The sequence below is a fragment of the Calonectris borealis genome, chromosome 2, assembly GCF_964195595.1.
Source record: "Calonectris borealis chromosome 2, bCalBor7.hap1.2, whole genome shotgun sequence".
NCBI classification, from domain to species: domain Eukaryota; kingdom Metazoa; phylum Chordata; class Aves; order Procellariiformes; family Procellariidae; genus Calonectris; species Calonectris borealis.
This window is the reverse complement of record NC_134313.1, coordinates 122,459,479-122,485,867: the sequence shown is the minus strand read 5'-3', so window position 1 is coordinate 122,485,867 and position 26,389 is coordinate 122,459,479. Positions and strand designations below refer to the sequence as shown.

The following is a 26,389-nucleotide window of genomic DNA, read 5'->3' as shown; positions in this document are numbered from 1 at the left end:
AGGCTCCCTAGACCATTAGTAAACTAGTTTGAAATGTAATGGGAAGGAGGTACAGAGCCAAGAAAATGTTTAATTTGATTATGCTCGTCAGTAGCACTAATCTATTCACACAGAAGCATCCCAAGTGCTAGTGATGTCCTATTTTTAAGGCTGTCCTGTCTGTGAGTTATTAAATGCTGTATGTTATTTATAAGCATCACTTGTAATAAATCCCACAGGCAGTGATGGACATTTGACTTTTTAATAATTTGCAAAAGTTTTTGTGATGTGGGACAGTTAACATAGCTGTAGTTTCTCAGTGTGTGTCCTTCAGTTAATAGCTTATGGACCTAAAATTGCCTTGGGTTTTTCCTTCCAGCAGAATTTAGGGTTACCCATGAGATCTATTTCCAGGGCTAGCTGGCATGTTGCAATTCTGCGGGCAAGACAGGAACAGCAAGGATGTTGCAGAAGAGCCACAAGCTCCCTCAAAACTGTACTCTGGGAGGGTTTGGCAATGTTTGCCGATGACAACCTCCATTTCCAGCAGCACTAAAACACGCCAGGAGGAATGGATTCACTTACAGGAGATGCATAAACCTTTTGCAGTCACCTTTTCTAGCATGCAAAAAAACACCACTTTGTGACTTTGCTACTATAGGTGGCTGGTCAGCAAGTCCACCAGAGTGGTTCTGCTGGTCTCAACAACGCTGCATGACATACTCTGGAGTTTGGGCTCATGTCCAAAGGCCCCGTGGTAGGGGTTCTCACCCGTACCCGCAGCTGGATGCCTCGGCTCTGCCAGTGCCTGATGTGATGCTGGAGCAGCACGCACAGCGCTGGCAGGGAGCAAGTTGCTGGCGCTGGAGGAATGAGATTGACAGCAGCTGAGTGGGTCTTATTTGTAGAATGGACCTGAAAGGCACCCAGTTCTGGCATGAAAAAAAACACGTTTAGACAGAGGAAGGAAGCTGAGTCCTTGGACTTTTTCAGCCCCTTTTTAGTGCTACAGACGCTCCTTCACTGGAAGACCTGTCTGAAGTGGTTGAGCTCAAAGTGTACCTTGGCAGGGGCCCAAGCGCACAGGGTTCATGTTCAGACCTGGCATCTCAGTGTGCGTTCAGACGACCCAAAGGCCTCTTAGGTCCTTCTGCCTCCACAACAGGCCACAGACACCTTTTCCCTGTGGCCTTTGTATATATTTGGTCCCTGCTGCTTAACAGTATTTTAAAACGCCAACCCCTCAGAAAAGTTCATCTGCAGCAGTGGGGTTTGAGCATGAAGCTAAGTAAAAAGAGACTGGACTATTTTGCACTCTCTCACACACACACAGCGCGGGTAGAGGGAGGGTAGTATTCCCGGAGGGTCAAACTCGAGTGTTATACTCAAGGCTGCAGCAGGCTGGGGACCCGCATGGCTGATGGGGACTGTTTCAAGACCACTCTCAGAGCTGGGGAGTGTGCTGGGCTGGTTGGGGTGAGCACCAGGCTGCACGAGACAGGATGCCCAAGGACCTGTTTAGGACAAGGGACACTGGGAATAAAAGCCAGCTCTGACAGCCACTAAGCCCGGTTCTAATGGTGTGGGAATCCCTTCCCCGTGCTATCAAATCCAAGCTGGTGCCTCACACACACAAATGCCACTCCCAGGGAAGAGAGCCCTTTGGGGAAGGAGTTTCCCATTTCCAAACCCAACTCAAACCAGTGTTATTTCCTCCCTGTGTCAAGTCGGCATGTGAGCCGACAAAAATCCCTGGGCTCACATCCTTACCAGAAATGCCAGTCAAAACCCAAGCAGCTATTCACCCAAAGTACCAATTTTATAGTTCTGTGTGTGTCTATAATCTATTTACCAGCATTCCTACTTCAGTATGTGCCTGTTAATAAGATTAGTAATTAAAAAGCTTGATAGGAATTGGCAAGCATAGTGCCTTTCCCTCCCCTCCAAGCCGGGCTGGCGTGGAGTCTGAGGCAGGGCTGGCAGAGTACCTGAAGGAGTGAAGGCAGGAAAGCTCAGCTGAAACCTCTGCCTGCAAGTAGGCAATGGAGAAATCCCGGCCGCTGTGGGACAATCCCCTGCAGTTTGTTTTTGCCTGCATTTCCTATGCTGTGGGGCTGGGAAATGTGTGGAGGTTTCCATACTTATGTCAGATGTACGGAGGAGGTAAGTGTGGCTTATGTTTCTTGCTTCCCTTGAGGAGGATGTGGCAAGCTTTAAATCCAAAAGTATGTTGTCCATGCTAACGCCCTGTCCACCCAGCAGGGTCCGGGGCAGAGCAGGAGGTCAGGCTTTTTGTTGGCGTGCAATCTCTTCTATTGCTGCTTTATTTTACGTATTCTTTGGCATAAGGCTTTTACCTGACAGCTGCCCCGATATAGCAGCTTTCCTTTCCTAGAAGTGCAGTGAAACAGTGGGAAGGCCCATGTTTTCTGAAAGGATGGAGGTAGAGTGAGAGAGGTAGGTCCCCATGGTATTAACGTATTACTTTCTTGCCCCATTGAACCGCTCTGAAGGCATCGGAAACTAGTTCGGTTCCTTGTTAATTCACTTGGAACATATTGAGAAAGGGAAATGCTTATGCTGATTTAATTCAAGGATCAACTATCATTTCAAGTTGCTTTCATTAATGTGTTGTCTCTTATATATAAACCTTACTTTAGGAGGTGATAACTTGGCTGCAAATCTGCCTTGAAGTTGGCTGAAACTCCTTAATCAACAGGAGTTCCACAGCTAAAGCCTCCTGGGAAGCGTTGAAAACAGGGAATAAATTGCTTTGGGCTCCAAAAAAAAGGTTCTTTGAAAGTTTATCCTTCTTCTAGGTCCAAACTGGAAAAAGATGATGATGTCTGTATCATGCCAGCCACAGATATTCTTCCTTAGAAATCAAAAGTCAGTTAATTAGATTAATTAAAAACCAACACTAATAATCTCTTCTAGTATACAGTTACTACTGGTTAATGACCATGTTTTGAAGAACCCTTATAAAAAGCCTCTCTTCATAAGACATCCCAGTTTTATACTGCTTCTCACACTGCATCTGTTGCCGTAGTGTCGGACCCATCTCAGCCGTGCATTAAGTGACATGATGAGCACCCCCCTCCTTTGCTTCTGGTCTGCTTCCACCTTTTCTTCCTTTCAGGAAGAAACACACTGAGACGTTTAAGTGCTTTTTGCTTGTTTTGTGCTTGTTTTGTTGGCTTGTAGCTTACTTCTAAATGCACGTGTGGTGGTAGGAGTTGGTTCATGCTGCTTGTTGAAAAGCCAGCTCAGTGCTGGGACGGCATCAGAGCTGCTCTGTGGGATCAGGTCAGAAAAATCCAGATAATACACTGGGTGAAATTACAGTAGAAGCTAGATGGTGCAGTGGCTGAAGCTTCCTTAGATGTTTCAAATAGCGGAAGTGATAGACACGCAGCAATTCTGGGTGTATTCCTCTACACAGATGCTTTTGAGGGTAAGGACTTCATGTCTGACACCAAACTCCAGCCCAAAGCTTAAAATGCAAGTGTTTCTGTACGCAGTTTAACTGCACGTGACGAGTTCACTAGCAGCCTGTCTTGGCAGACATCCTGAAGGACAGCAAAACTCAGATGCTGGGGTCTTTGCCTGGTTTATCCTCTTCTTACCAGCCATCAGTAGTGTAGTAGATGGTGAAAATTTTCTGAAATGTAACCAAAACTGGAACACTTGATTAACCAGAAAAAAAGATTCAATAAACCCCAGTCTTTTCTGAAAAGAGTAGTTTGTCCACTACTTTTGTCCTCCCTGGTTAAATTTCCCAGGGGAAAGGCAGCTCTCCCTACTTTGAAACTCAAACTCCTGACAGCAGGCTTTGCTTTTCTTCATTGTTTTTCACTGCCCTCTTAAAAAGGATTCGGTGGCTTTCCAGGGGTCTGCAAAACCCAGGCAGACAAAACGTCGTTTCAGGAACTTAAAAGCTGGATACGCCAGGTACTGGGCTTAGGGCGGATGCCAGCAACTGCTTGTTTGGCATCTTCCTTGTAGAAAAGCACAGAGCTAGTCCCTGTCCTGCCCAGCAGAGCGATAGAGCCCTTATCACTGATGATGATACTCATAAACAGGGTATTATTTGTAGACTTTACAACTTCCTGCCTTTCTGTTCATCAGCATATTGCCTCCTTCTTGCTCACCTCCAGAGAGCTTGACCCGAACAGAGCAAGGGGGGTTCAAACCTCATAGGTGCAGTTAATCTGTCCATAAGCAGGTGGGGCCAGGCTGAAAGGACACTGGGATGGGTTTACAGCAGGGCGGGTGCTCAGCAGCGCTCAGCCCTGGGCGAGGAAGCCTCTGGGCACCAGGCGGGATGCTGAGCAGAGGGGAGGGTGCCGCTGGCCCAGCCTCGTGCCTCCACCAGACCCGGGGCACACGCCACATGCTGTGCCAGCTGCAGGGGTCTGGCCTGGGGGCTGGTTTTCGCAGGCGGTTGGCACCGTAGGGAGCAACGCTGGGTGTAAATGAGCAGGGAGGTCAGTGGAGCTGTGCTGGTTTACAGCAGATAAGGAGCTGGTTCATACAGCTGCCCTGAGTCACTTATATGAGGCATTTTGGTTCTACCCTTCAGGAAAAGCAGCATCAGGAGCAAGATCTGAGTGCAAATAGGGTGTGGAGCAGGGGACTCAGCCCCAGCACCCCCAGCTGCGGGGGGACATTGGAGTGAAGAGCAAGCCCAGAGGCGTTCCTCCTCCTTGCAAGGTGGCAAAGCCAATGCCAAGCATGAGGCAAAGCTGCCGGGAGAGCGGAAAAGCCTTCACAAAGGGCCTGATGCTGTTTCCCCCCGTGGTACGTGGCAAAACTCCCCTCGGCGGCTGCTAGGGCAGCTCGCACCCCGCCAGGACAGAGCAGCTCTTAAACCTCCAACAGCTCCCTTGCGGCATAGGAAGTTATCTAACAGACTAACAAAGGGGTTGTTAAGAACGATAGAACCGGGAGGTGGGAAATTAATTCCCAGAATAAACCGGATTATTGCTCAGTGTTTATTTCCAGTTCTTTGCCTCAGTCACTGCCTGGAGTTCATTCCTCTGCGGCGCTGCACCGAGCCCATTGCGAGGAATGTTAATGCTGCAGATTAAATCCTAAATAAGAGATATTTACGTAAATATTTTTGGCTTGCTGTAAAAAGGGAAGCAGGAAAGCCTTCGCAAAAATCCAGTTTTTGCCTCAGTCAGCAGCTCTTTCTAAAGTGAGCCCCAAGTCGAGGACAAGGATTTTTTTTTTTCCCCAGCAGAAATTTAAGCCGAAGCGCATCCTGGTTGCCGGCTGGGAAGGTCCTTTCCCCTCCCTTGCCGCCTGCCCACCCGTTCCTGCTGTTCCTCTTCTGCAGGAGCATCCCTGCGGCTTTCCGTGCCAAGAGACATGGGGCATGGGGAGGCCGTGTGCCTCTGTCCCTGCAGGTGGGACTCCAGAGGAAAAGCCTTCACCCCTTTGCTGGCATCTGTGGCTCAGATTTTGGGGGAGTTTTTTGTAGTTTGGGGTTTTTTTTCAAGCCAGGCCAGAACTTCAATATGTTACTTACTTAAAATTCTATTCAACGCAGACTTTGCTGTTACTTTTTCATCGAGCGCTTCGGCTCTGCCGCAGACTGCCGCACACAAAGTAAATCTTTCCCTCGCCCTCTTTCTCTCATTATCTTTTACAAGGTTTGGCTGGTGTTTAGTTACCCTTTAACAGCACCAGCCCAGAACATTGCTCAAACCACTCGCAAAGCACCTGGGCAGCCCCGCCGCGCCAGGGTGGCGACCGGCACATTTTAACAGCAGAATTCCCAGCACTGCCAAGTGCCCGCGGAAAATTCCCCACGCCCTGGCGCTCGGTGCTCACCGGCATCTGGGATGCCACCTGAAACCCCCTGAGATGTCCCTCAGGGTTGTGCTGTGCTCTCAAGGTACCCGGACAGGACCCAGCTCCAGCCACCTCCTGGGACACTAATGAGGTGATTTGACCACAAATAGGGCAACCTGGTGTTTATTATGCTCCTGATCTGCTGAAGGCCATATGCTGGGTTTTTCTTGCAGGCGGCTTTTTGATCCCATATTTTATCATGCTGATCGCCGAGGGAATGCCGCTGCTCTACCTGGAGCTGGCCGTGGGGCAGCGCATGCGTCAAGGCAGCATCGGTGCCTGGAAAATAATAAGTCCCTACCTCTGCGGTGTTGGTATGTTCTCAGTTTGGAACTTCGTTTGTAAGCGCCCGGGGAAGACAGATGATTTTGAATGGAGAGCTCTATCTTTCAGAGCGGAAACCAGGCAGGAGTCGGGGTGTTACTGAGTCTCACCAGGCTGAGCAAAGGGGTTAACCAGATGCCCCGCAGCACGCATTTACCCCCTCCCTCGCCAGGCATTGGGGCCAGACGCTGGCTTGCTGTACCAGGTCCCTGGCCACAGACTGCCAAAACCGCAGTGTGAAGGCCCTGGGGCTGCCTGCACTGGGCTTTGACCCCAAGAGTATCATCCTGATAAGCTCAACATTGAGTGATAAAACGATGTCTTAATTTCCTACCGTTACTGCCTACCACTTGCCAATGTCCGCTCTCAGCTACATTATTATGTTATTAAATTACCCCAATAGCTCAAACTATCGCTAATTTGCTGAAATGCACATTCTATTTTTAATGATACATTGAATATTCACTCCCCCAGAGGCTAAAGTATAAGATCCAGTGCAGGATAGCCCTGATGGGAGGAGGAGGAGGAGGAGGAGGTGGCTGAGGCTGCCGTGGCAGCGGCATGCCCTGCGCGTGGGGCCATGCAGAAGCGAAGCCCCGCTCCCCGTGCTGGCTGCGGTGCTCCCCCGGGGCGCTACGAGGCCCTGGGCATTTCGGGGTTTCACCGCTGACTGAGCACCTCCCTCCATGCCCGCAGGCGTCGCCAGTGTCGTCGTCTCCTTCTTCCTCTCCATGTACTACAACGTGATAAATGCCTGGGCCTTCTGGTACCTCTTCCACTCCTTCCAGGTGTGTGGGTGCCCAGCAGCACGGCTCGGCCCCGCTGCGGCCGTGGAGGGTCGTGGGGGCTTTGCATTGGTGCTGGGCATTGTCCAGCACCATCATCAGCCAGGGGAGACCAAAAACTCCAGAAACCCCCCCAGGGCTTTTCTGGGGGGAAAAATGAGGCAGTGGTGTCCCTCCCTGGGGGCTCCCCAAGGGCATCGGGGTGCCTTCTCCTCCCCACAAAACACAGGTCAAGGCCAGCCCCATGATGCCTTGCTTGCATGTGCCTTGGAGGACATGGTGTCCTGCACCCTGGGGGGGGTCTATCCGAAGGCAGAGAAGATGGTTGCCCCTGGGGGAGAAGATCGGGAGGGTCATCCCCAGGGGAGAGGCTCAGTTGTCAGGGAGAGGCTCAGTCCTCAGGGAGAGGGTCATCCCCTGGGAAGAGGGGCAGAGTGGGCCTGTCCTTAGGGAGCAGGTCCGAAAGACTCATCCCCAGGGGAGAGCGTCAGAGAGGGTCAGTCCTCACAGAGGGGGTCGTTCCCAGGGGAGAGGGTCAGAAAGGCTCAGTCCTTGGGGAGATGGTCACCCCAGGGAGAGGGTCAGTCCTCAGGGAGAGGGTCATCCCCAGGGGAGATGGTCAGGACCAAGGGAGAGGGTCGGCCCCAGCCCCAGGCAGCACAATGTGGGGACAAGCAAGCCCCGGACAGAAAGCCGCCCTCGCCTTCATCCTCCCCGGCTCTCCCCATCATGCTGACGGCGGGCCCTCGCCCCACGCCCCTTCCCTCCCTCGCAGGACCCCCTGCCATGGGCCACCTGCCCCCTGAACAGCAACCGCACCGGCTATGAGGAGGAGTGCGAGAAGACGTCGTCCACCCAGTACTTCTGGTACCGGCAGACCCTGAACATCTCCCCGTCGCTGGAGGCCAGCGGGAGCGTGCAGTGGGAGCAGGCGCTCTGCCTGATGCTGGCCTGGCTGGTGGTCTACCTCTGCATCCTCCGCGGCACCGAGTCCACCGGCAAGGTGAGAGGCGGGCACAGCCCCACCGAGCCCCAGCAGGATGGGGGGGAGGATAAACGAGCACCGAAAAGTGAGCAGCCATGGCTGCTGTTACTTGGGGTTACGGTATCTCCCCAGGAGCAGCCAGCCCAGGCCCCTCTGCCAACCTGTTAAGTTGCAACTGAAGAAGGCTCTACCAAAACACTGAGTGATATTAAAAAAAAAACAAACTAGAAAAGTCTTTTAAATGCAGGCACCTCTGCTGCAAAACCAGCCACCAGGCTGCTGGCCCTGCGGAAAGCCACCCGCCACAGCAGAGCCACATCAGGAGGCGTCTGTTCCTCAGTCCTTGCAAGAAAAAAAAGGCGTCTACCGGGCGTTTTTGCTCACTTTTTATTCACAGCAGAAGTTATGAGGAAGCAGGGAAAAAAAGCAATGTCCTGGCTGAGCCTGCACTAAGAAGCGAGCTGAGGGCTGTAATCCCCAAATCGTATTAGCTGAACGCAGAAAGCCAAGAGACTGTAAACCAAGAATAACCTCTCAAACTTGCTGCAGCTGGCTTTGTGGGCAAAAAAGAAACAAATAAATAGCCAAGGCGCATTAAAAGGACGACTAGCTGAAAGGAGATTGGAACGAGGTGGGTGTTGGTCTCTTCTCCCAAGTGACAAGCCACAGGACAAGAGGAAATGGCCTCAAGTTGCGCCAGGGAAGGTTTAGATTGGCTGTTAGGAAAAATTTCGCCACCGCGAGGGTTATCAAGCACTGGAACAGGCTGCCCGGGGAAGTGGCTGAGTCACCATCCCCGGAGGTATTTACAAGACCTGTAGGTGTGGGGCGTAGGGACATGGGTTAGTGGTGGACTTGGCAGTGTTAGGTTAACGGTGAGACTCGATGATCTTAAAGGTCTTTTCCAACCTAAATGATTCTGTGGTTCTATAAAAGTGCTTTGTGAAGGCAGGGTCTCATCAGGGGGAGCGCAGGGGGCTTCCCCACATCCCCCATGCGTGGGAAGCAGGGCTGTCCCACTGGGGAAGGTGAAGCTGCTGCATTTCCAGGAGTGTGGCAACGAAAGGCAGATGCCGACTGGCAGCGCAGGCAGGTGCAAATCGGAGGAATATTTGGTAATTGCCCATCCGCTTCTCCTCCCAAGAGCTTGGGAAGGCACATTTTTGTCTGTTAGGTGTTTGATTGTTTGTTTTGTTTTTGCATATGGCTCTTTCCAATGTGGAAATTAAACATTTAGGTTCAAACCCAGGGGTCTGCTCAAAAGCTCATGGAAGACAACTGAAAGACTTAATTCCCTCCATCCCCCATCTGAGTTACATTCAGTTAAAGTCTTTTTCACATCTGAATTAAAATATTTTCAGTCAAGTTTGAATTTTGACCGATTATGAAGTCTGCTCACCTTCCTCCTAGAGCAAATGATGGATGACCTTTGCTGAATGCGTTCCTGACAGACGGTGGCAAACTGGTGTTACTCCACTAAATGCTGCAGAACTGAGTTTGTAAATGCTGCAAATATTTTAAATATCATTCTTATTTTTCCAGTCAAAGAGAAGACCGGTGGGAACATTAGCACAGGGTCTTTATTATTAATAAAAGCTTGTTTCCCTAAAACCTAAATCTAAAGTTAGATTTATCTGAAGATATTTGTTTAAAGATTGATACAAGGTAACAAACACTTTACATAAAGCATTTCCGTTATTTTAAGTAAGTGAGAAAGAGCTGATCTATTACGGCCAGTCTTGTGCATTCTTTAGACCAAGGTATTTTCCCCTCCTTCCTCCAGGTGGTCTATGTAACAGCATCTTTGCCATACTGCGTTCTCATCATATACCTCATCAGAGGATTAACACTTCATGGAGCTGTGAACGGGCTCGTCTACATGTTCACACCAAAGGTAGAGAAAAACCATGCTGAATTTTTCATGAAATGTTATTAGTTACCAACCGTGTAGGTTTTTAAAAGCTGGCCATACTCCTTTTCCTTACATTGAATTTTTGCAGCAGTAGCTCAGGTCAGGCAGGTGGAAACCCCGACTGGGAGCGGCTGGAGGCTGTTCTGCCACGGTGCCCGTAAGCTGCTTGCTTTCTCCTGCAGAAAAAGACCTGCCCGTTAACATAACCCGTAGCGTATTACTTCCAGACTGAGCAGCAACCCTGCTCAAAAAACACCCCTGAGCTAAAACGGGTACGCGAAGGGGCCCGTCCTTGTCCCCATTCCCGGAGGCTGGAAGGGGCAGTGCCGGCCATCCCTGCGCAGCTTCACGCTCCCGCTCTCCCCGTCCGCTTTTGCAGCTGGAGCAGCTGTCGAACCCCAAGACGTGGATCAGCGCCGCTACGCAGATCTTCTTCTCTCTGGGCCTGGGCTTTGGAAGCCTCATCGCATTCGCCAGCTACAATGAGCCCAGCAACAACTGCGAGAGGCACGCCATCATCGTCTCGCTGATCAACAGCACCACGTCCATATTTGCCAGCATCGTGACTTTCTCCATCTATGGCTTCAAGGCGACGTTTAACTACGAAAGCTGTATAAACAAGTAAGAGGCCGGTATTTCGTTTGTTTTCCACCGCAAGCCATTCTGGGGAAGGTAAGGGGGGAAGGTAAATAAATAACAGCACGCGGTGCTGCCAGCGCTGGCCCAAGCCCAGCCTTGATACTGCTCTAATAAAGCTAATGGCGTGATTTAAAGTGATGAAGGCTGAGATGAAAGGTCAGAGCTGGTGTGCCTTTTGACACCTGGGTGCCACTTCCAGGCACGGGCCAGGTTGAGAGGATGAGTTTGCCTGGCGAGTCACAGCGGCGCTTTCCCCTGCACCCCGGTCCAGGGACATGCTTTGGGGAGAAGGGTGGGGGGGCTGATTAATAAAGCGCAATGATGCTCAGATCCCTCCATTTAAGGCTATGCCCTGTGCCAGGAGCCCACCTCCTCGGCGGTGATGCTCTGGAGGTGCCCCGCAGCCTGCAGGATCGTGCCCCGAGGCAGGAGGCTCGCATGCCGTCCCTGGCACAGGGCCCTCCGCGGTTACACTTTTACTCATATTTTTACAGCTTTCAATCTATCTGCTGATCAGAGAGGAAACCGTGCTGCTAGTCCCTGCTCCTTGCCAAAAGGCTCATTAAATTGGTGGGGTGTGGACGTGGGACCAGAGGGCAAAGGGGAAGTGACACCAGCTGGCACTGGCCAGCACCCAAAATACTTGCTGGCTCCCTCCCAGGCGCCTGAGAGCGGCAGCCTGGGCGCAGGAGCTGCTCCCTCTGAAGCAGAGATGAGCACCAGGCTGCCGGCATCCTGACACCGCGCTGGAAGTGCCATGGCTGTGGCTCCCATCCGGGAAGACTGGAGCCCTGGGGCTGGCAGAGCATCCCTGCGCGGGGGCCAATGGAGAAGGGGATGGGGTATAAAACCAGCATCAGTTTTATACCTTGGCCTGAAAGACGTTCAATTCCAATAATCTTTCCCAGAGTGATCCTGCTGCTGATGAACGCTTTCGACCTGGAGGAAGGCTCTTTAACAGCAGACAACCTCAATGAGATGAAAGACTACCTCATGGCCACCCACCCGCAGGAATACGCGCAATTATTGCCGCAGCTTAAAAACTGCAGCTTGGAAGCTGAACTAGATACAGTGAGTTGCTGCCCTGTGCTGGTGCCTGGGCTTCACTCGTGCCTTTCCTCCTACCGAGCCCGGGCAGCCCCTCCAGCCGCCTGGCCGGGGGCTGCGGTGGGGCTCATTTGTGCACCTCAGGATGGGACGGGGGGCACCGGCTCAGCCCGGCAAAGGGCTCGCTTGGCTCATTAGCAACTGAGCTGGCTGGTGATGCAGCCGGACTGCCAGCTCCAGCTGTGGGACAGGGCAGGTCGCAAAGATATGGGGCAAATGTTTTCGCTATGAGCAGGACTGTGCCAGTTTCTATCCAATTTGAGTAAATCGGTGAGATCTCATCTGCCTCTGCCGTGCAGATCTGCCACCATGGGTGTATTTTGTTGTTGTGGAGGACCAATCTCATATGTCCCTATTCTTATGTCCCTTATCGAGCTGAGGAGCTGCCCTCACTTCTTCCCCTTCTGGCCGGCAGGCTGTCCAGGGGACGGGACTGGCATTTATAGTCTATTCTGAAGCGATCAAAAACATGGAGGTGCCCCAGCTGTACTCCGTGCTCTACTTCTTCATGCTGCTGATGCTGGGCATCGGCAGCATGCTGGGAAACACTGCCGCTATCCTCACGCCGCTGACCGACAGCAGGGTCATTGCTGCCCGTTTCCCCAAGGAGGTGATCTCAGGTAAGCACCTGCCGCGAGCAGCGTAGGCCATGCAGGGAGAGAGCACCTGTGTGCAAAAGCTTTGGTGTCCCACAGCCATTGAGGTCCTTCTTTGACGTCAGGTGGAGCAGAGAATATCAAAAATGCTGCCAGAAGGGTTTGCCTGCCCTTGGGGAATTCTGCCCAGCCTGTACAGCACTTTCCCTTGGGAGGTCTCAAAGCACTAGGGCAATCGTGGCTGTATTTGCAGGCTTCCCGACACATCCCAGCTCCTTCAGACTGGTGTCTGACCGGTGAAACTCAAAGGGCCAGGAGACCTGTCAAGACACCTGCAGTGAGTGGCTCTTCAGCCACACCACTGGTATCCCAACTGCGAACCACCTCGGTCTTTAGCCAAAAGTGATAGGGGCTCCCGTTGGGGCACGGAATCTGTTGTGCCACCGTAAAACCTGTTTTAGCTGGATGCCCAGCAGCGACAGCAGATGCTGTGCACACATGCGACAAGGCTATAGCCAAGATTGGGTTGTCTTGACCCTGCTGGGACGATGTGCTGTGACTGTGCAGGTCTAAGGAGCAGCAGTTTAAGGATACACCAGCATAGTCACACCCAGAGAGGCAGGGTCTTTTCCAAAGGGAAAAAAATTATCTTTCTCCTCCAAGAAAGCTGCTCCCCAACAGAAATCAGTAGAAATCCCACCAGCTTTTTAGCCACAAGAAGTACGACATTCCCCCCAGGCAATTAGATTTCCAGGTGTAACGCAGGGTCCCTGTTTTATCCACGCAGGTGTTGTGTGTTTCATTAACTGCGTGATTGGCCTAATCTTCACCATGGAGGCTGGAAATTATTGGTTTGACATATTCAACGACTACGCTGCCACCCTCTCGCTGCTGCTCATCGTGCTGGTAGAAACCATTGCTGTGTGTTATATCTACGGGATAAGAAGGTAAAAGCTTGAACCCTCCTTTCTTCAGAGTGGGATAGCAGGGGTGTGATCACTGGCCAAGGCACGCAGGGCCAAGAATAAAAATAGCACCTCGGGCTACATTTTTCTCCTATGCTATGGTATCAGCAAGGCAATGGGGTCTCCCCTGCTCTGCAGACCCCTTCCAGGGCCTCGGGTTCAGGGCTATGGGGGGGCCGGGCTGGGCTGACACCTTCTCTGCAGGCAGGGGAGTGCTAACGAGCCGTACACGCTGCTCCCTGCTGCTCCTGTCTTTGGTCTCAAGAGCACCTTCTGCCGAAACGCTGCTTCTCCTTTCACAGCAATTCAGCGCCAGCACCACAGTGCCAGTGAGTCTGGTTTCAAACTTTGCACATCGCTGGTCTCCCAGGTCATCCCCTGTGGGTAAAAGCAAGATTCAGCATCATGAAAGGTTTTACACAGCGGAGGTGTTTGTGCTCAGGGCATCTAAAGAAAAAGGTGTTAGTATTTGCTTTGTTAGTCCGCTAGCACAGCACGTGTACAGGCACCCACACTGGTATTACGCCCTCGATGAGTTCAAAGCCTTCAAGCCAGATCCAGGTTTCCTGCGTGATTTTAGGTACCATCCCCTGCATTAGTACTTCCTCAGTCAAGTAGCAGAGGTGAGAACAACTCAACTACACAAAAACGAGCAGCGTTTTCTCCACATTACTTAAGCATAATCGCTTTTCTCCATCAGCTTACACCAATAACGGTCTGAACTTATGCTCCAGGCAGAATTTTTTGGGGACTTTTCTTGCTGTACTGCAGTGAAATGTGAATCAAGCCTGCAGTTTGGAGTCCTCTCGGAAGCCCTGCTATCTTCTTTATTCCAACCTCACTATATAATGCTGGTGAGCCAGTTCTTCAGACAATACCTCTCTGCTTGTTACTCTTCTGGTCGACTATACTCCCCTTTTCCATCCTACATATTTAATTCTGTAGGTGGTTTTGAAGTAACTCAGATCAAGGTATCGATAGAACATATGCAGCTGTTCTCAAAAATATGTTGGTTTTTTTTTTTAAACACAGATTTGAGAAGGATCTTCACACCATGATTGGACGCAAGCCAAACTGGTATTGGAAAATTATGTGGGCTTTTGCTAGTCCTTTGCTAATTATAAGCCTATTTATATTTTACCTCACCGACTATATCCTCACAGGAACGCTGCAATACCAAGCATGGGATGCCACACAGGTAAAATAGTTCTGGTTTGGGGTGGTGTTTGTTGTGTTGTTTTTTTTTTTTTTTTTTCTTTTTGAACTTCCCTTAATTCCTGCAAGGACACAGCCATCCTTCCTAACTACATCATTCCACAAAGCTGCCTTCTGAAAGCTTGCAGCTGGAGTCAGGGCAACTCCTTAATTTTGTGGAAAGGGAAAAATTGACCTAGTGACAACAGTGCTATGGTTCTGTAAAACAGGAGTAATTTCCCACTACAATTCTTAATTGATCCCTTCAAACAGTAAAATTTTATTCATGTTGACTGAAGGCTCACATATCATCTTAAAAAATACTCTTTGAACAGAAAAATTACTTTCAAAGTGTAGTATTTTGAACAAAATTAGTGGTATTTTAACAGAACTGAGCTGCTGCTGGAATAAATAGTTTTCATAAACCGCTCTGGTTTTCATAATTTCCATATACCTTTTTTTTCATGGCCAAAATGCTTTTGTACAAATGCTGAACTGTGTATTTATCACAGAGGAATTACTACTGGATAAGTAGTCACTGGTTTCATAACCTTTTGTGGAAATGTTCCTAGCACGCAGAAACAAATTACGCCTGTTGTTTTCATGTCTTCACCGATTTGGGACCCGCTGACTGGGTGTCAGCGTGAGCCCACAGGCTCCAGGAGAGGAACGCAGGGACCCAACAGAGGTCAGGGCCGAGCCACCTCATTAAAAAATGTGAATCAAGCCAAAATCTGCTCTTTACCAAAGCTTGCAGAAGTTTTCTCCCGTATTTTCATCAGCAGCTCTGTTCTTGCCCATTTTAAGCTTGTATGGTTGGACAAAGAAAAGCACTGAGGACAGTCACGGGCTGCTGCAGCCTGCAAGTGCTTCTCAGAGGTCCCGTTTAAATACACAGCTTTGCTCCAGGCCCGACTCCGGGACACAGAAAACCAGAGCCCCCACAGACCCAGCGCCGCTTCTCTCCCTTGCAGGGGCAGCTGGTGACAAAGGACTACCCAGGCTACGCCCTGGCGGTGATCGGGCTGCTGGTGGCGGCATCCACCATGTGCATACCCCTGGGGGCACTAGTAACTTTTATACGGAAGAGACTGAAGAGGGAAAGCGTTTCAACCGTTGCATGAGCGCCGACAGCTGGATTTGGGAAGACCTCACCCCCATCGTCTGTGCCCGGGCACTTCTGGAAGACAGCAGCAACCATTACTTGTAGCAGCTATTTAGAGTTGAGAATCGTGGGTGCTATATTGACCAAAAAGTGCTCTTACGAGGTTCCACAATGGTTTGGGGAAAAAAAAGCTCTTCCGTAACAAGATGAAGCTTTAAAATGGCCTCTGTAAGAGAGGGAAAAACAGAAAGGCAGCTCACAAAATGCTAGCCAGCACAAATTAACCAGCTATCAACCCATTACACATTAGGTAATTCTTTTGCACTCTGTTGTAGCGCTGCCTGTGTGGAAACATGAGCAACCAGCTAAGCATGTTCCTGCACCAAAGCACCATTCAAGAAAGCCACGCTTAAGCATGCATGTTATTTGAAATGACATCTGTATTTCATCATCAGATGAAACTGCTGAAGTCTTGCAATGCGAACACGATAATCCCCTTCCTACAGGGGAAAAGGCAGTAGGATGGCATTCAAGATAAATGTGGCAACACTGCTTCTTTTATACTTGGGTCCAGCAAAGCAGTTGGTTTTTTTATATATATATATATATATATGAGCTGCACAAATTCTCTCATCTCCAGAAGTAAACTTCCAATTCCCGTACGTAATTGTGCACTGTGCTGTACTTTGTATTGTCTAGGGATGCACTTTAGGTAGATAGAAGAAATCTGAGATAAAGCTGCTTTACAAGCCCCACCCAAACAAAAGTATGCCATATAATTAGCTGTGACAAAGTTCATATCCAGGTATACTTTAATCATGAAATGTAACAATCCAGCAGTTCCACACAACTTGTTAATTTCCCTATGTGAACGTTTTATAAAGAAAGCAACATGTTTAAATTGTAAGCTTCATGTAATAGAAAACAGTAAAATTATATCTATGAACTTTAAAGAGGTCACTCTGCAGAAGACTAATATTAGAGACACACTCACGGGATGCGGGTTCTTCATATAGTGTCTTAACTATATCACCATTAGAAGATGGCAAGTGCCTTACAAAAGAGGAATTAATTTCAAACAAATGTTGTTAGAGCACACCAACACAAGCCTCTTGCTCTGGGGCAAAAAGCAAGAGGTAACTGTACAGCCTTCAGGGGTGGGTGAAATCTTGACAATGACAACCAACACCAACAAGACGTGCTTAGTCTGCAACAGCCTCTAGAAATAGGACATGCCTCCCTCCCCAGACTTCACGAACAAAGGAAAGACAACTTTTTCACATTTCAGTTTATTAAAAATGGATACCATAAACAAGACCTGTACAAAAAAGGATCCGAAATTGCCCAGAATTTGGTAACAGTTGCACTGTGAGAAGTTATCGCCTTGGGCCCCCTCTTCCTCTTCCACGACCTCGGCCTCTGCCACGGCCTCTGCCACGGCCTCTTCCAGCAACTGAGCAGATGAAACAAAAAGGGTAAATCAAGTGAGACCCAGGAATACTCTCGTTTTGATTAAAACATTCTGCATCAAGCATAAACAACATACTGCTTCCCTGCGATGAGACATTAACTCAGATATCAAGTCTGTGAATTCTCAGTAAGTTTCAGACAATATTTTCATCTTTTGTGTTAGGATTTTCAGTACACAACTTCCAGAGACTACTGTCTGGCTTTGGCTTCGCTGCAGAAAACAAGGGGATATAACAGTTGGCTCCTCCCAAATGCTAGGGTAAGTCTGACAGAGAACTATGATTCCTCTTCTTTTTTTTTGACAAAATCTAGTTTCTCAGGCATCAGAAAAAGCATATGCAAGACAGAGTATTTTGTTTACTATTCACTACAGCGGAAAAGACGTTTTTTGGCCACAGCTCACATTGTAGTTTATAAAGTACACTGCTAAAGGGAAAAGCGAGTTTTAACACGCTGGGAGGTTCCCAAGCTCACCCTTTCTCAGGCACCATGTGAAAGGGCAGCATTTTGAAAAGATTCCAGCACCCAGAAGCTCCTGCTGTTTTCAACAATGCCTCTGCCAATTTCAAATGTGATTCTCAGGCCAAGGTGCTCCTACTCTTAAATACTGCTATTTAATGGTAAAGGGAAGACAGAATCGCAGAGTAATTCAGGCTGCAAGCAACTGCTGGAGGTCATACGATCCATATGATGATAACGTGTCATTCCACCCCTTTTTCCTAAAGAAATATGATCTCCCCCATCAGGTTGCAAGGCCACCCTACAAACTTTTGAAATTACTGGTTAATTTCAAACAAGTTTGCCAGTGTAAGGCTCAAAAAGATACCAAGAAACTTAAAATTCTGTGGAGGTGGGTGGCTGGGCAAGAGACACACAGTAGCATACACATTCAAGAAGCAGCCTCTAACAATTATTCTGTTCCATCTGAGGGTATGTGGGTCAGAAACGCAGTGAAGACAGAAAGAGCAGAGGCACGGGACAAATCTGTGAGAAGGAAGGTGTCACTTGTTTTGCTGGTAACAGTCTGACTCTGTGTAAAACACACGGAAGCATCAACATCTGACTAAACAATTACTGCATCAGTAGACAGTCATACTCACTAAGCGGCAGCACGCTCAGACCCAAGGCACACATGCCACGTCCATCTCTCAGCCAGCATCCTGCCTCCCAGCAACAATTTCACTTGGCAAGGACAGACCATGCGTTACAAGCTTTTGAAGCTCAAGGGCATTTATAGATTAAGGCAAAGTGCAGCACAACGCAGCTGCGGTCTGAGAGTGCCTCAGTACAGTGAAGATGCAAGGAGTATTAAACCGAGGCAAATAGCGCTATCGCAGCTCCTTTTCTTTCTTCAAAGTTAAAAAGAAATAGTGATGTTCTTGTTCACATCACATCATGAGGTTCAGAAAAGAAGCAATCCAACCACGCTCCAATTTCTCCATGTGGTCAGACTATTTTTAATGGACATGAGAAGAGCAAAACACTTTCAGGAGCTTTATCCTTATTCTCTAGAAAGACAGCAGCCATAACACTTGCACCTTGTGATGCACACACCTGAGAGTTCCTTATACCATTTCAATAAGGTAAGCACACCAATTCGTAACATACGCATGGATCAAAGACAGCAGATCCAAATACTTAAACACTAGTTACAGGAGAAATGGTACGACATTATTTTAGAGCACAATTAGCTTTCACTTAAAACTTATTATTTCAAAAACACACAGATTAGTCGATGGGCAAAATATATACTGCCTGAAGACAACCTACAGATTTTTGGGGATTTACTGGTTATTAATCTGTAATAGTGTGGATTAAAACTGAATTACTCTCTATACTGTTAGGTTTCTAAGGAAAAGATTTTTCTTCAACGGCCTTTTGACAAAAAAGTTCCAGGAAGAGCGCAGAGTGGAACAGTACTGGGAGCCAAAGCTAGAGAGCTGCTCATTGGAATACAGCCTAGACCTCCTCAGAGTTTCAAGTCTTTCAAATTCAGTTCTCTGACAGATTATTTTTATCCTCAGTGAAGGACTCAGCACTGTTCAAGAGGCTGTTCTGTACTTCCTCATTAGGCTGTGTGAAGTTCCTCATGCAAACTGGGAAAAACAGCAGATGTTCGGAGAAGAGGAAATGTACATCCCTTTGGTGTCAACTCTGAGACTGAGATAGGTTAAGATTTATTCAAGCCTAAAAACATTTACATTTTTAAAAGCAGATGTATGAAAAGCCATACACATAATTTCACATGAAAGCAAGCTCTACAGGTACTAAAAGGTGGGCAAGGCAGCCTTAGCCAGTTCTACATCAAACCCTCAAAGATGAAAGAACTAACTGCCAAATGCAGATACTAAGACACTCAAATCAGATGTCTTCAGATTCAGAGTACTAAAATGCATACAAAGCCAGAACACACACAGACTGGGAAAGCACAAACCTGCTTCTCTTTTCTTGGATTTGACTTTTGGTTCAACATCCACTAGCAAAGTATCCAGAGGCAAACTGTCCGGCAGAATGAAGTATCGGATGTTATTCCCTCGAATACTCAGCGTCTCCAGCTGTACGGGTTCTCTGTTCTTCAGTGTCATTTTCACTGCTTTGAGATGCGTATTCATACTGACATCCACTCCTGAAACAACACAAGTCTAATTTCAGGGATGAACGCCTACAAGATGGTCCCTTGTTGGTTATTTTTAGGTACACACATGCTTCAAGATTTACCCTGTTCATTAACACCTGCTTCTGCCATTCATTAATTAAGCCTCTAACTGAAAGAAACTACATGTCTTTTTCTCTCTTAAATTATGCTTGCTAATTTATCAATTGCTGCCTTCAACACCGCATTGCTAGAGATCTTCATCTAGGTCTTAGCAACAGCCGCAGTAATTTTGTAAATGGTTGAAACAATTCCTTTGAATAACAGATACACTGCTGCTTATTACAGAAGTCCAATACTAGTCTTTTGACTCTTTTAAAAAGAAGCAAAACAAACCTTTGAGGCGGAAAAATAACCTGATCATTTCCTCTTTCTGTAAGCCTTAGAAAAAGTCCAACTACCAAAGAAGCATTTTCTGACAAAATACATCTAATACTAGTGTGGTATCTTCTATGACAGTACGTAAAATACACTACTGCAGGAACAATCATTGTGGTTACAAACTCCGTTAACAGCCAGTATGTAAGAATTGTATGGAATCAGTACTGTGCCCACTATGCAGTGCTAAGCATAATCCGAAACCAGAAAAAAGTCTCAGTTGAATGCATGTATTGAATAACAGCCCCGAAAAGCATTAAAAAGCGCTCCATATTGATTTTATTTTGCATATCACAAGTCTTGCATGGGATTTGATCTCAAACTATGAAGATCAAAATGAGAGTAACTTTTTCAGATCAAAAATTAGGCAAAAGGTGGAAATTCTAGTTTACAAACACCTGCTAATTCAGTGACAGGGCACCCACATGATCAAAACCTTTTGTGTGTTCAAACTTCTGCACAAACAACCCTTTGTGGTAAAAATAATTATTGTCTCGCTTCATAAACACAGAAAGACAAACTGTAAGATGTCTTACCAAGGTAAATAACATAAGTGGGTAGCAGGCCAGAACCAGAAGAACCACTGTGCTATGCTTATTCCATATATTTTTCCATCCTCTCCCCTTCCTTCTAGACAGCTCTCCAACACGGGCACTCCACCTGACCTGCCCCCGTAGTTTGTATGCGTTACATGAAACCCGCCCCTTCAGCATGCCTGCTCTGGCCAACCGACACACGAGAGGAAGAGGAGCCTGTACAATTCGCAGACGGCACAGCAATTATGAACACAGCTCACGCACCAGTGTAAAGGGAAGATTGTAATTTTAGAAATATGGATTGCATTCAAAGTTTTTACAGATTCTTAGCAGAAAATGAGCAAGACTTTGCTTAACAATTAAGCCTGCAAGAGCACAAGGTCAGGAGACAAGCAGTTTGTTTGCTTCCTACCTAGCTGGGTTCAACAAAGCATGCTGCAATCAGATACCAGGGTGGTGCCTTCAGGTTTAATCAAAGCTGATGGATCTGGCTGCAAAATAATGCCAGTTTTTAACTGCCAGATCTCAGCAGATTGCTACTGGCCACCTAAGCAACCCCCTGGAATAAAACTCTGCCAAGTTTGAATTTTATTAGTTTTTAACAGTGTCTGGGCAGAAGAGCTTTTAAAAGTAGCCTGGGGTGAGTGAAGGAAAGGAGACCAAGCGCATCCATCAACGTAACTGTAAGGGTTTGCTTCATTAAATATGATGTGCCCCACCTACACACCTGATTGTCTCTAAAGTAATGCCAACATGAATGTCTCAGAACAATATCCCTCACTAGTATTATTAAAGCAAACAAAATAGTCCGCACATTTTTCAATACATATGAGAACCATATAAAGTTATCCACCAAGGCTTTTCCTGCAACTATCAGTTCAGTGATACGAAGAAGCACCTACTAGACAATGACACCCACAAACTTCTATGATAGACCTTTGGCAACAGCAGGGGACCAGATTCTCGACACCAGGACTCCTTTTTGCCCTGTATCTCCCACCAAGCAATCTGTTTTCAAATCAGTTTCATAAAATCAATGCAAGTATGTGCAAAGATGCATTTCCATATAAATTCACCTTAACCCAAGCTAAAACATACTCAACAGAAATAATTAATTTTTAGATTAAAATTGTCTACACAGAAATTTTAACCGACTTAAGACCATATCAACAGTTAACATTTGCCACTTATCTGTACTACCATTAAAAAAAGTTCCCCTTCTCTGGCGATTCAACTGTAACGTTTTTATGCGACTATAGCTTACTACAATTTCGCAAATGAAAGTCAGATGTACTGAAACATCTTATAAAAATTTAGCTGTATATTCACTACCAGTTTGATAAGGTAACAAAACTACCTCATCAACATTATCATGCTTATTATTCTAAGAGAATACCATGCTTACACCTGCTTTGCCAACGGCCTGGAAAAGTTTGCTTCCTTCACCCCCGAGCCTGTTCGTAAGCAAAGCCTGCGGTCAGGCTCAGACGCTCCCAGGACTACAGCAAATTTACTGCCTCCCAGCAACTTCTGCCAATGTCCAGACTCTCCTGTAATAAATACACCTTAAGCTTGCACGTAAAGACGTGAACTAAAATGAACATCTCCTGCATCTTACAGAGAAGGTCCCCGCAAGAGGGAGTACAAAACAAAAAAGCCCAAACCGCGGCTGCCAATTGTTAGCAGAAAGGTAACAGGCAATACTTTGTCGTAGTCTCCCATCCTGCCGTACCTGTGATAGTTCCATGCACCTGTGTCCCATTTTTCAGTTCAATGGTCACAGTCTCATGGCTCAGCTTCATTAGAAACCTGGAAATTAAAAACAAATTTGTTCACTCCCACATAAAGCCTTACACGTTGAACAGAAAACCAATATGCACCAAGTATTCACGCATCTCCAGCTTCCAAAGACAGCGTTCCCAGAGCTCACGCATTCTGCTGAAGACACGTAGTAAAGCATTACATGAGAGCAAGATACAAAAACCCAAACAAACCCTGCGTCCTACCTAACCACCGGGAGCTGGGACACCTGACTGACACACTGTTGAATCCAGCAACCTACTTCCAGGCCAAATAGTCATTATTGCACAAGGAAGGAAACAATTCAAAACCTGTTAATGCCTCAGGAAAGTAATTCTAACCAGATCTGGGTTTTTTTCCCAGGAAAATACCTCAGAAAGGTAATTCTAACCAAATCTGGGGTGGTTTTACTGAGGAACCTGCGCAGGCCCCGCTCCAGGAGCCCCCCAGCCCCTTGCCGCACAGCTGTACCAGGCCGCCAGGCCAGGACTGAGGCAGCGGTACGGGAGAGCAGGGCCCCCCGCCGCCAGCTAGCGGGTGGCGGCCCGGCTCGGCCCTGCAGGGCGGACGACCCACCGCCGTCGCCATCCGGGGGTCCGCAGGCGGCCGCTGCCGCCCGCCTCAACGGCCGGGGGCGAGGGAAGCGGCCCGCCAGGCGGCCGTTAGCGCCAGGGCAGTCGTTGAGCGCGCGGGCTTCCTTGCCGCCGCCGCGGCCGGGCGCCGGCAATCCGCCTCCATCCGCTCACCTGACGAGCTTCATGGCGGCGGGAGGCCGGCGCTACGGCCGGGCGGCCTTCGGCAGGGAGCGGTGGCCGCCCCGCGGGGAGAGGAGAGCCCCTCGGCGGGAAGGCCCCAAGGCGCGGGCGGTGCGGAGGCCTCCTCCGAGCAGGCCTCGCCGCCGCTGCCGCCAGGAAGCGGCCGCCGTCGACAGCGATGAATGGGCGGAAGCGCCGCCGCGCGCGGGGCGGAAGGGGCGGTGCCAGCCGCGCATGCGCGAGGCAGGGCCGGGTCCCGCCCGGGGGTAAAGCTCGGCTCGAAGGGGAAAGGCCGCGCTCCGGTAGAGGGAGGGCGTCAGTGGGGAGCTGCGTGCGGGAGGTGACCGAGCTCCACCCGGGTCTGTGGCAGCCAGGCTTTTCCTAAGATCTCACAGCTACTCTTGCCTTACATTTTAGACAAAAATTAGTTCAAGTATTTTTAAATTATTTGATTTTAAACCTGCTCTGAGCTTCAAAAAAGCTTCCACGCAAAATAAACAAAAAAGTACAACCTTTAAAGAATTCTTTATTTAAAAGACTTAGAGCTTCTGGATCCAAAATTTTAACTAATAATTTTATCTGAGTGCGGGAGCCTAGTCATCTAGTGAAGCCAAATCAATTTAAAACGGACCCACTGGGCTCCTCCAAGTACCATTTCACCAGCTCTGAGCCAGCTCAGAACCTGCACAGTTTGAGTTTGTGAAGGGCCGATGCAGCTGTCCAACACACCACAGTAAAACAATGAGGGGAAAAAAACCCACAAGGAAGCTGCTGGGTGCCTGCAGTGGGGGAGGGAAAGGGAGAAGACAGCTTGAATTTTCACCTGTGGTGAGTACAAACCCCTGCAGCAGCCTCGTGAGGGAGGGAGTGAAGAGCCATCAGTACGGAGCAGAGGTGACACTTAGAATTAAGCACCAGAGAAATCCAGTCACGGAAGCTCTCAGTCTGAGATCCAGACGGGGCAATGAAGACTGGAACATGACACTAATGCAAGCTCTTACATAGAGTGGGGTGCAAGATCATCAATATTTAAGCACAGAATAGCAAGATCTTCATATGTGATGAGCAGAGGCAAAACCGAAGCATCCTTCTGCTGAGACACAGCTCCTAAGGAACAATTTGGGAAAAGTCTGCTCCAAAGCACAAAATGCACCACAAACAGTATATCTAGAAAAGTTGAACATTTTATTGTCATTTATGAGTACACCATTTCTGATTTTAGAAATACAGAGTCTTTGCAAAGCACTGAAATACAGGTGCCTTCCAACTTCTAAAACCTACATTATTCTATGTCTTACAAACCTTTCATACTAGCAATTCAAGTTTGGTCTTTGCTGCAACAAGTTCTTCAAAGATGCAAAGATATAGTTCTAGACTGCAAGACAACCAAACCAAGTTTCAAATGCCACCTGCCAGTGAGCCACCAAAACCGTTACTTTCAAATACCAAGTCTATGATGTTCTTGTACTTTGGGCCCATAATGGAGTTCACCTTTGAAAATTTTAAGTTAGAGGATTTTCCAGTTAACTGTCAACTGGTATTTCCATTACAGCACCTAGAAGCAAACAGAGACTCTGCAAGTACTAGCGCTCATGAACAGGTTATGTTCACACAAAACCCAGAGAGGCCTCCAGAAACATTCAAGGTTAAAATGAACAGTTAACAGTTGCAAAAATCTGTACATATTTTCAGTCATAACACAAGGAAACACTGGAGTATCAGTGTTTTGTGTTCTAGCTTCAATAGTGACGACTGTGCTACTCCTAGTATTCTACATGTTTCTCCCTTCCCCCCATTTACATTTTATAATCGCAATCTGAATATACAGCTGTACTTACAGGAAATATTAAACAATGCACAGCGCCTTAAGCAAGTTCCATGTCTGGTTTTGAACAAACCATATAAAATAAGTGACAAAATAGTTTAAAATTGGTCCTTGATTAGGATTACTTATTTTTATACAGCTTGGAAGCACTAAATTTAGACACACATTTATTATTAACCAGCACAAATTATTCTGTAGCTTTTTTTTTTTCCCCTCTTTTTTTTTTTAAAGAGTGTGTTACAGTATCATGCATGAAAAGCAAGCTGCTGCTCCCAAGTGCAAACATGGAGTTTAGACTAAATGCTTTCTCCTCAGGTTGTTATTCTTTCTTTCATAAATTGTTTCAACATAACCAAGAACAGAAGCAGCTGACTAGCAAAACAATACGAAGTTCACCTTTTACGTTGTGACCCATTCTTAAAGTAATGGAATACTTTGGACCTTTAGCATAAGGAAGGTTCAATAAACACTGCAAAGGATTTTTACATTCTTTGATTTCATTTACATCTTCAGAAAGAAAATTCTATATTTTAACTCACTAACTAATGAATCATCTGGAGACTGTAGTATTGAAATAGTGCAAGACATTTGCAACTTCAGGAACATCCAATTACACTCTCCTTTCACCCAAACAATGATTAGTAGAATATTGCATCAGTCCTAGATAAACAAGACAGGACAGAAAGCTCATTTCAGAAGAGCATTAGGATTCCAAAATCTTTTATATTTAGTGAAAAGAATCCACACACAGATATGCACAAAGGACTCCTTAACATGGACTTTATCACAACAAATGTAATCCAGCTGTAAGTCTTGGAAGTAGACTTTTTATTGGTATGAAGCCATATTTGTTCAAAGACCACGATTAGAAGCTCCATTATTAGTGCTTCAACGTCTGGGTTTTTTGACACATGAACAGCATCAGTGTTCTCCTGTCAAACCAGAGACCAAAAATTCAGCTGAAACAGCCCAGGTGGACTATGAGCTCAAGCAGTCCGCTTATGCCCTAAAACATTCCAGACACCAAAAAGCTGGCTTTCATCTTTGCATTACCTCAGTAAGAGTGGAGCCCCCTCCACTAATGCAATATTCCAAAGACCATTGCAACTAAGACTGTTGAGCCAGGTCTCAGTTGAAAGCTACCACCACCCACAGGACACGATTTTCTTTCGCCCCCCACCCCCCATGCTGCCAAGGAAGAATGTTAAAAAGACCACTATTCGGTGTGGAAAGCAGGTCAGTAGAGACTCCAAGTGTGGCTAGAGGAATCCTCAGTACCAAGCCGCTTTCCACACACACAAATTCAGTCCATCTTCTCTTTCTGGACCAGCTTGGGTGCATCTACAAAATCCTTGCCGTTGTAAAGGATGATAGCGAAAGTTCCAAAGCTTGCACTTCCCCAGAAAAGCACATAGGCCAGTGTCTCAGTCCATGTATCACCTGTTAAGAGTCAGAGAAACATTTTAGTTCATTATCTCCAATTACCAGAGAGAAGTGTTTTTAGTACACAAGCAAAATATTT

General features: G+C 47.6%; 3 protein-coding genes across 6 annotated transcripts in view; 1 reads left to right on the top strand and 2 right to left on the bottom strand.

Annotated features, from left to right (window-relative positions):
* The first annotated feature begins 2,013 nt into the window (after window positions 1-2,013).
* Window positions 2,014-16,158, top strand: SLC6A20 (solute carrier family 6 member 20). The gene is made up of 11 exons (XM_075143230.1): window positions 2,014-2,142; window positions 6,012-6,152; window positions 6,859-6,950; window positions 7,723-7,950; window positions 9,716-9,826; window positions 10,224-10,465; window positions 11,392-11,554; window positions 12,006-12,210; window positions 12,974-13,133; window positions 14,184-14,349; window positions 15,320-16,158. The coding sequence occupies exons 1-11, from the start codon at window positions 2,022-2,024 to the stop codon at window positions 15,467-15,469; spliced, it is 1,779 nt and encodes a 592-aa protein (XP_074999331.1). The 5' UTR covers window positions 2,014-2,021; the 3' UTR covers window positions 15,470-16,158.
* An 86-nt stretch (window positions 16,159-16,244) lies between these two features.
* SNRPD1 (small nuclear ribonucleoprotein D1 polypeptide) lies at window positions 16,245-23,269 on the bottom strand. Its single transcript, XM_075143229.1, has 4 exons — window positions 23,034-23,269; window positions 22,220-22,296; window positions 19,355-19,546; window positions 16,245-16,903 (listed from the first exon to the last, which is right to left on the bottom strand). The coding sequence occupies exons 1-4, from the start codon at window positions 23,045-23,047 to the stop codon at window positions 16,827-16,829; spliced, it is 360 nt and encodes a 119-aa protein (XP_074999330.1). The 5' UTR covers window positions 23,048-23,269; the 3' UTR covers window positions 16,245-16,826.
* Window positions 23,270-24,208: 939 nt separating this feature from the next.
* The window catches only part of SACM1L (SAC1 like phosphatidylinositide phosphatase), a 33,636-nt gene continuing 31,455 nt past the window's right edge, over window positions 24,209-26,389 (bottom strand). For all 4 annotated transcript variants that reach the window (XM_075143225.1, XM_075143222.1, XM_075143223.1 and 1 more), the window contains one exon: window positions 24,209-26,307. In XM_075143225.1, coding sequence (XP_074999326.1) covers window positions 26,171-26,307 — 137 coding nt within the window. In that variant the 3' untranslated portion in view covers window positions 24,209-26,170. The remainder of the gene's footprint in view (window positions 26,308-26,389) is intronic.

What these genes read in the sequence shown, in the direction of transcription:
- SNRPD1 (XM_075143229.1), bottom strand. An exon ending in GGTGCATGGAACTATCACAG is followed by an intron (nt 19,547 to 22,219) that starts GTACGGCAGGAT and finishes GTGTTGTTTCAG; the next exon opens with GAGTGGATGTCAGTATGAAT. An exon ending in ATCCAAGAAAAGAGAAGCAG is followed by an intron (nt 16,904 to 19,354) that starts GTTTGTGCTTTC and finishes TCATCTGCTCAG; the next exon opens with TTGCTGGAAGAGGCCGTGGC.
- SLC6A20 (XM_075143230.1), top strand. Translation starts at nt 2,022, where the DNA reads ATGGAGAAATCCCGGCCGCTGTGGGACAATCCCCTGCAGTTTGTTTTT. An exon ending in TCCCTACCTCTGCGGTGTTG is followed by an intron (nt 6,153 to 6,858) that starts GTATGTTCTCAG and finishes CCATGCCCGCAG; the next exon opens with GCGTCGCCAGTGTCGTCGTC. An exon ending in TGGAAGCTGAACTAGATACA is followed by an intron (nt 11,555 to 12,005) that starts GTGAGTTGCTGC and finishes TCTGGCCGGCAG; the next exon opens with GCTGTCCAGGGGACGGGACT.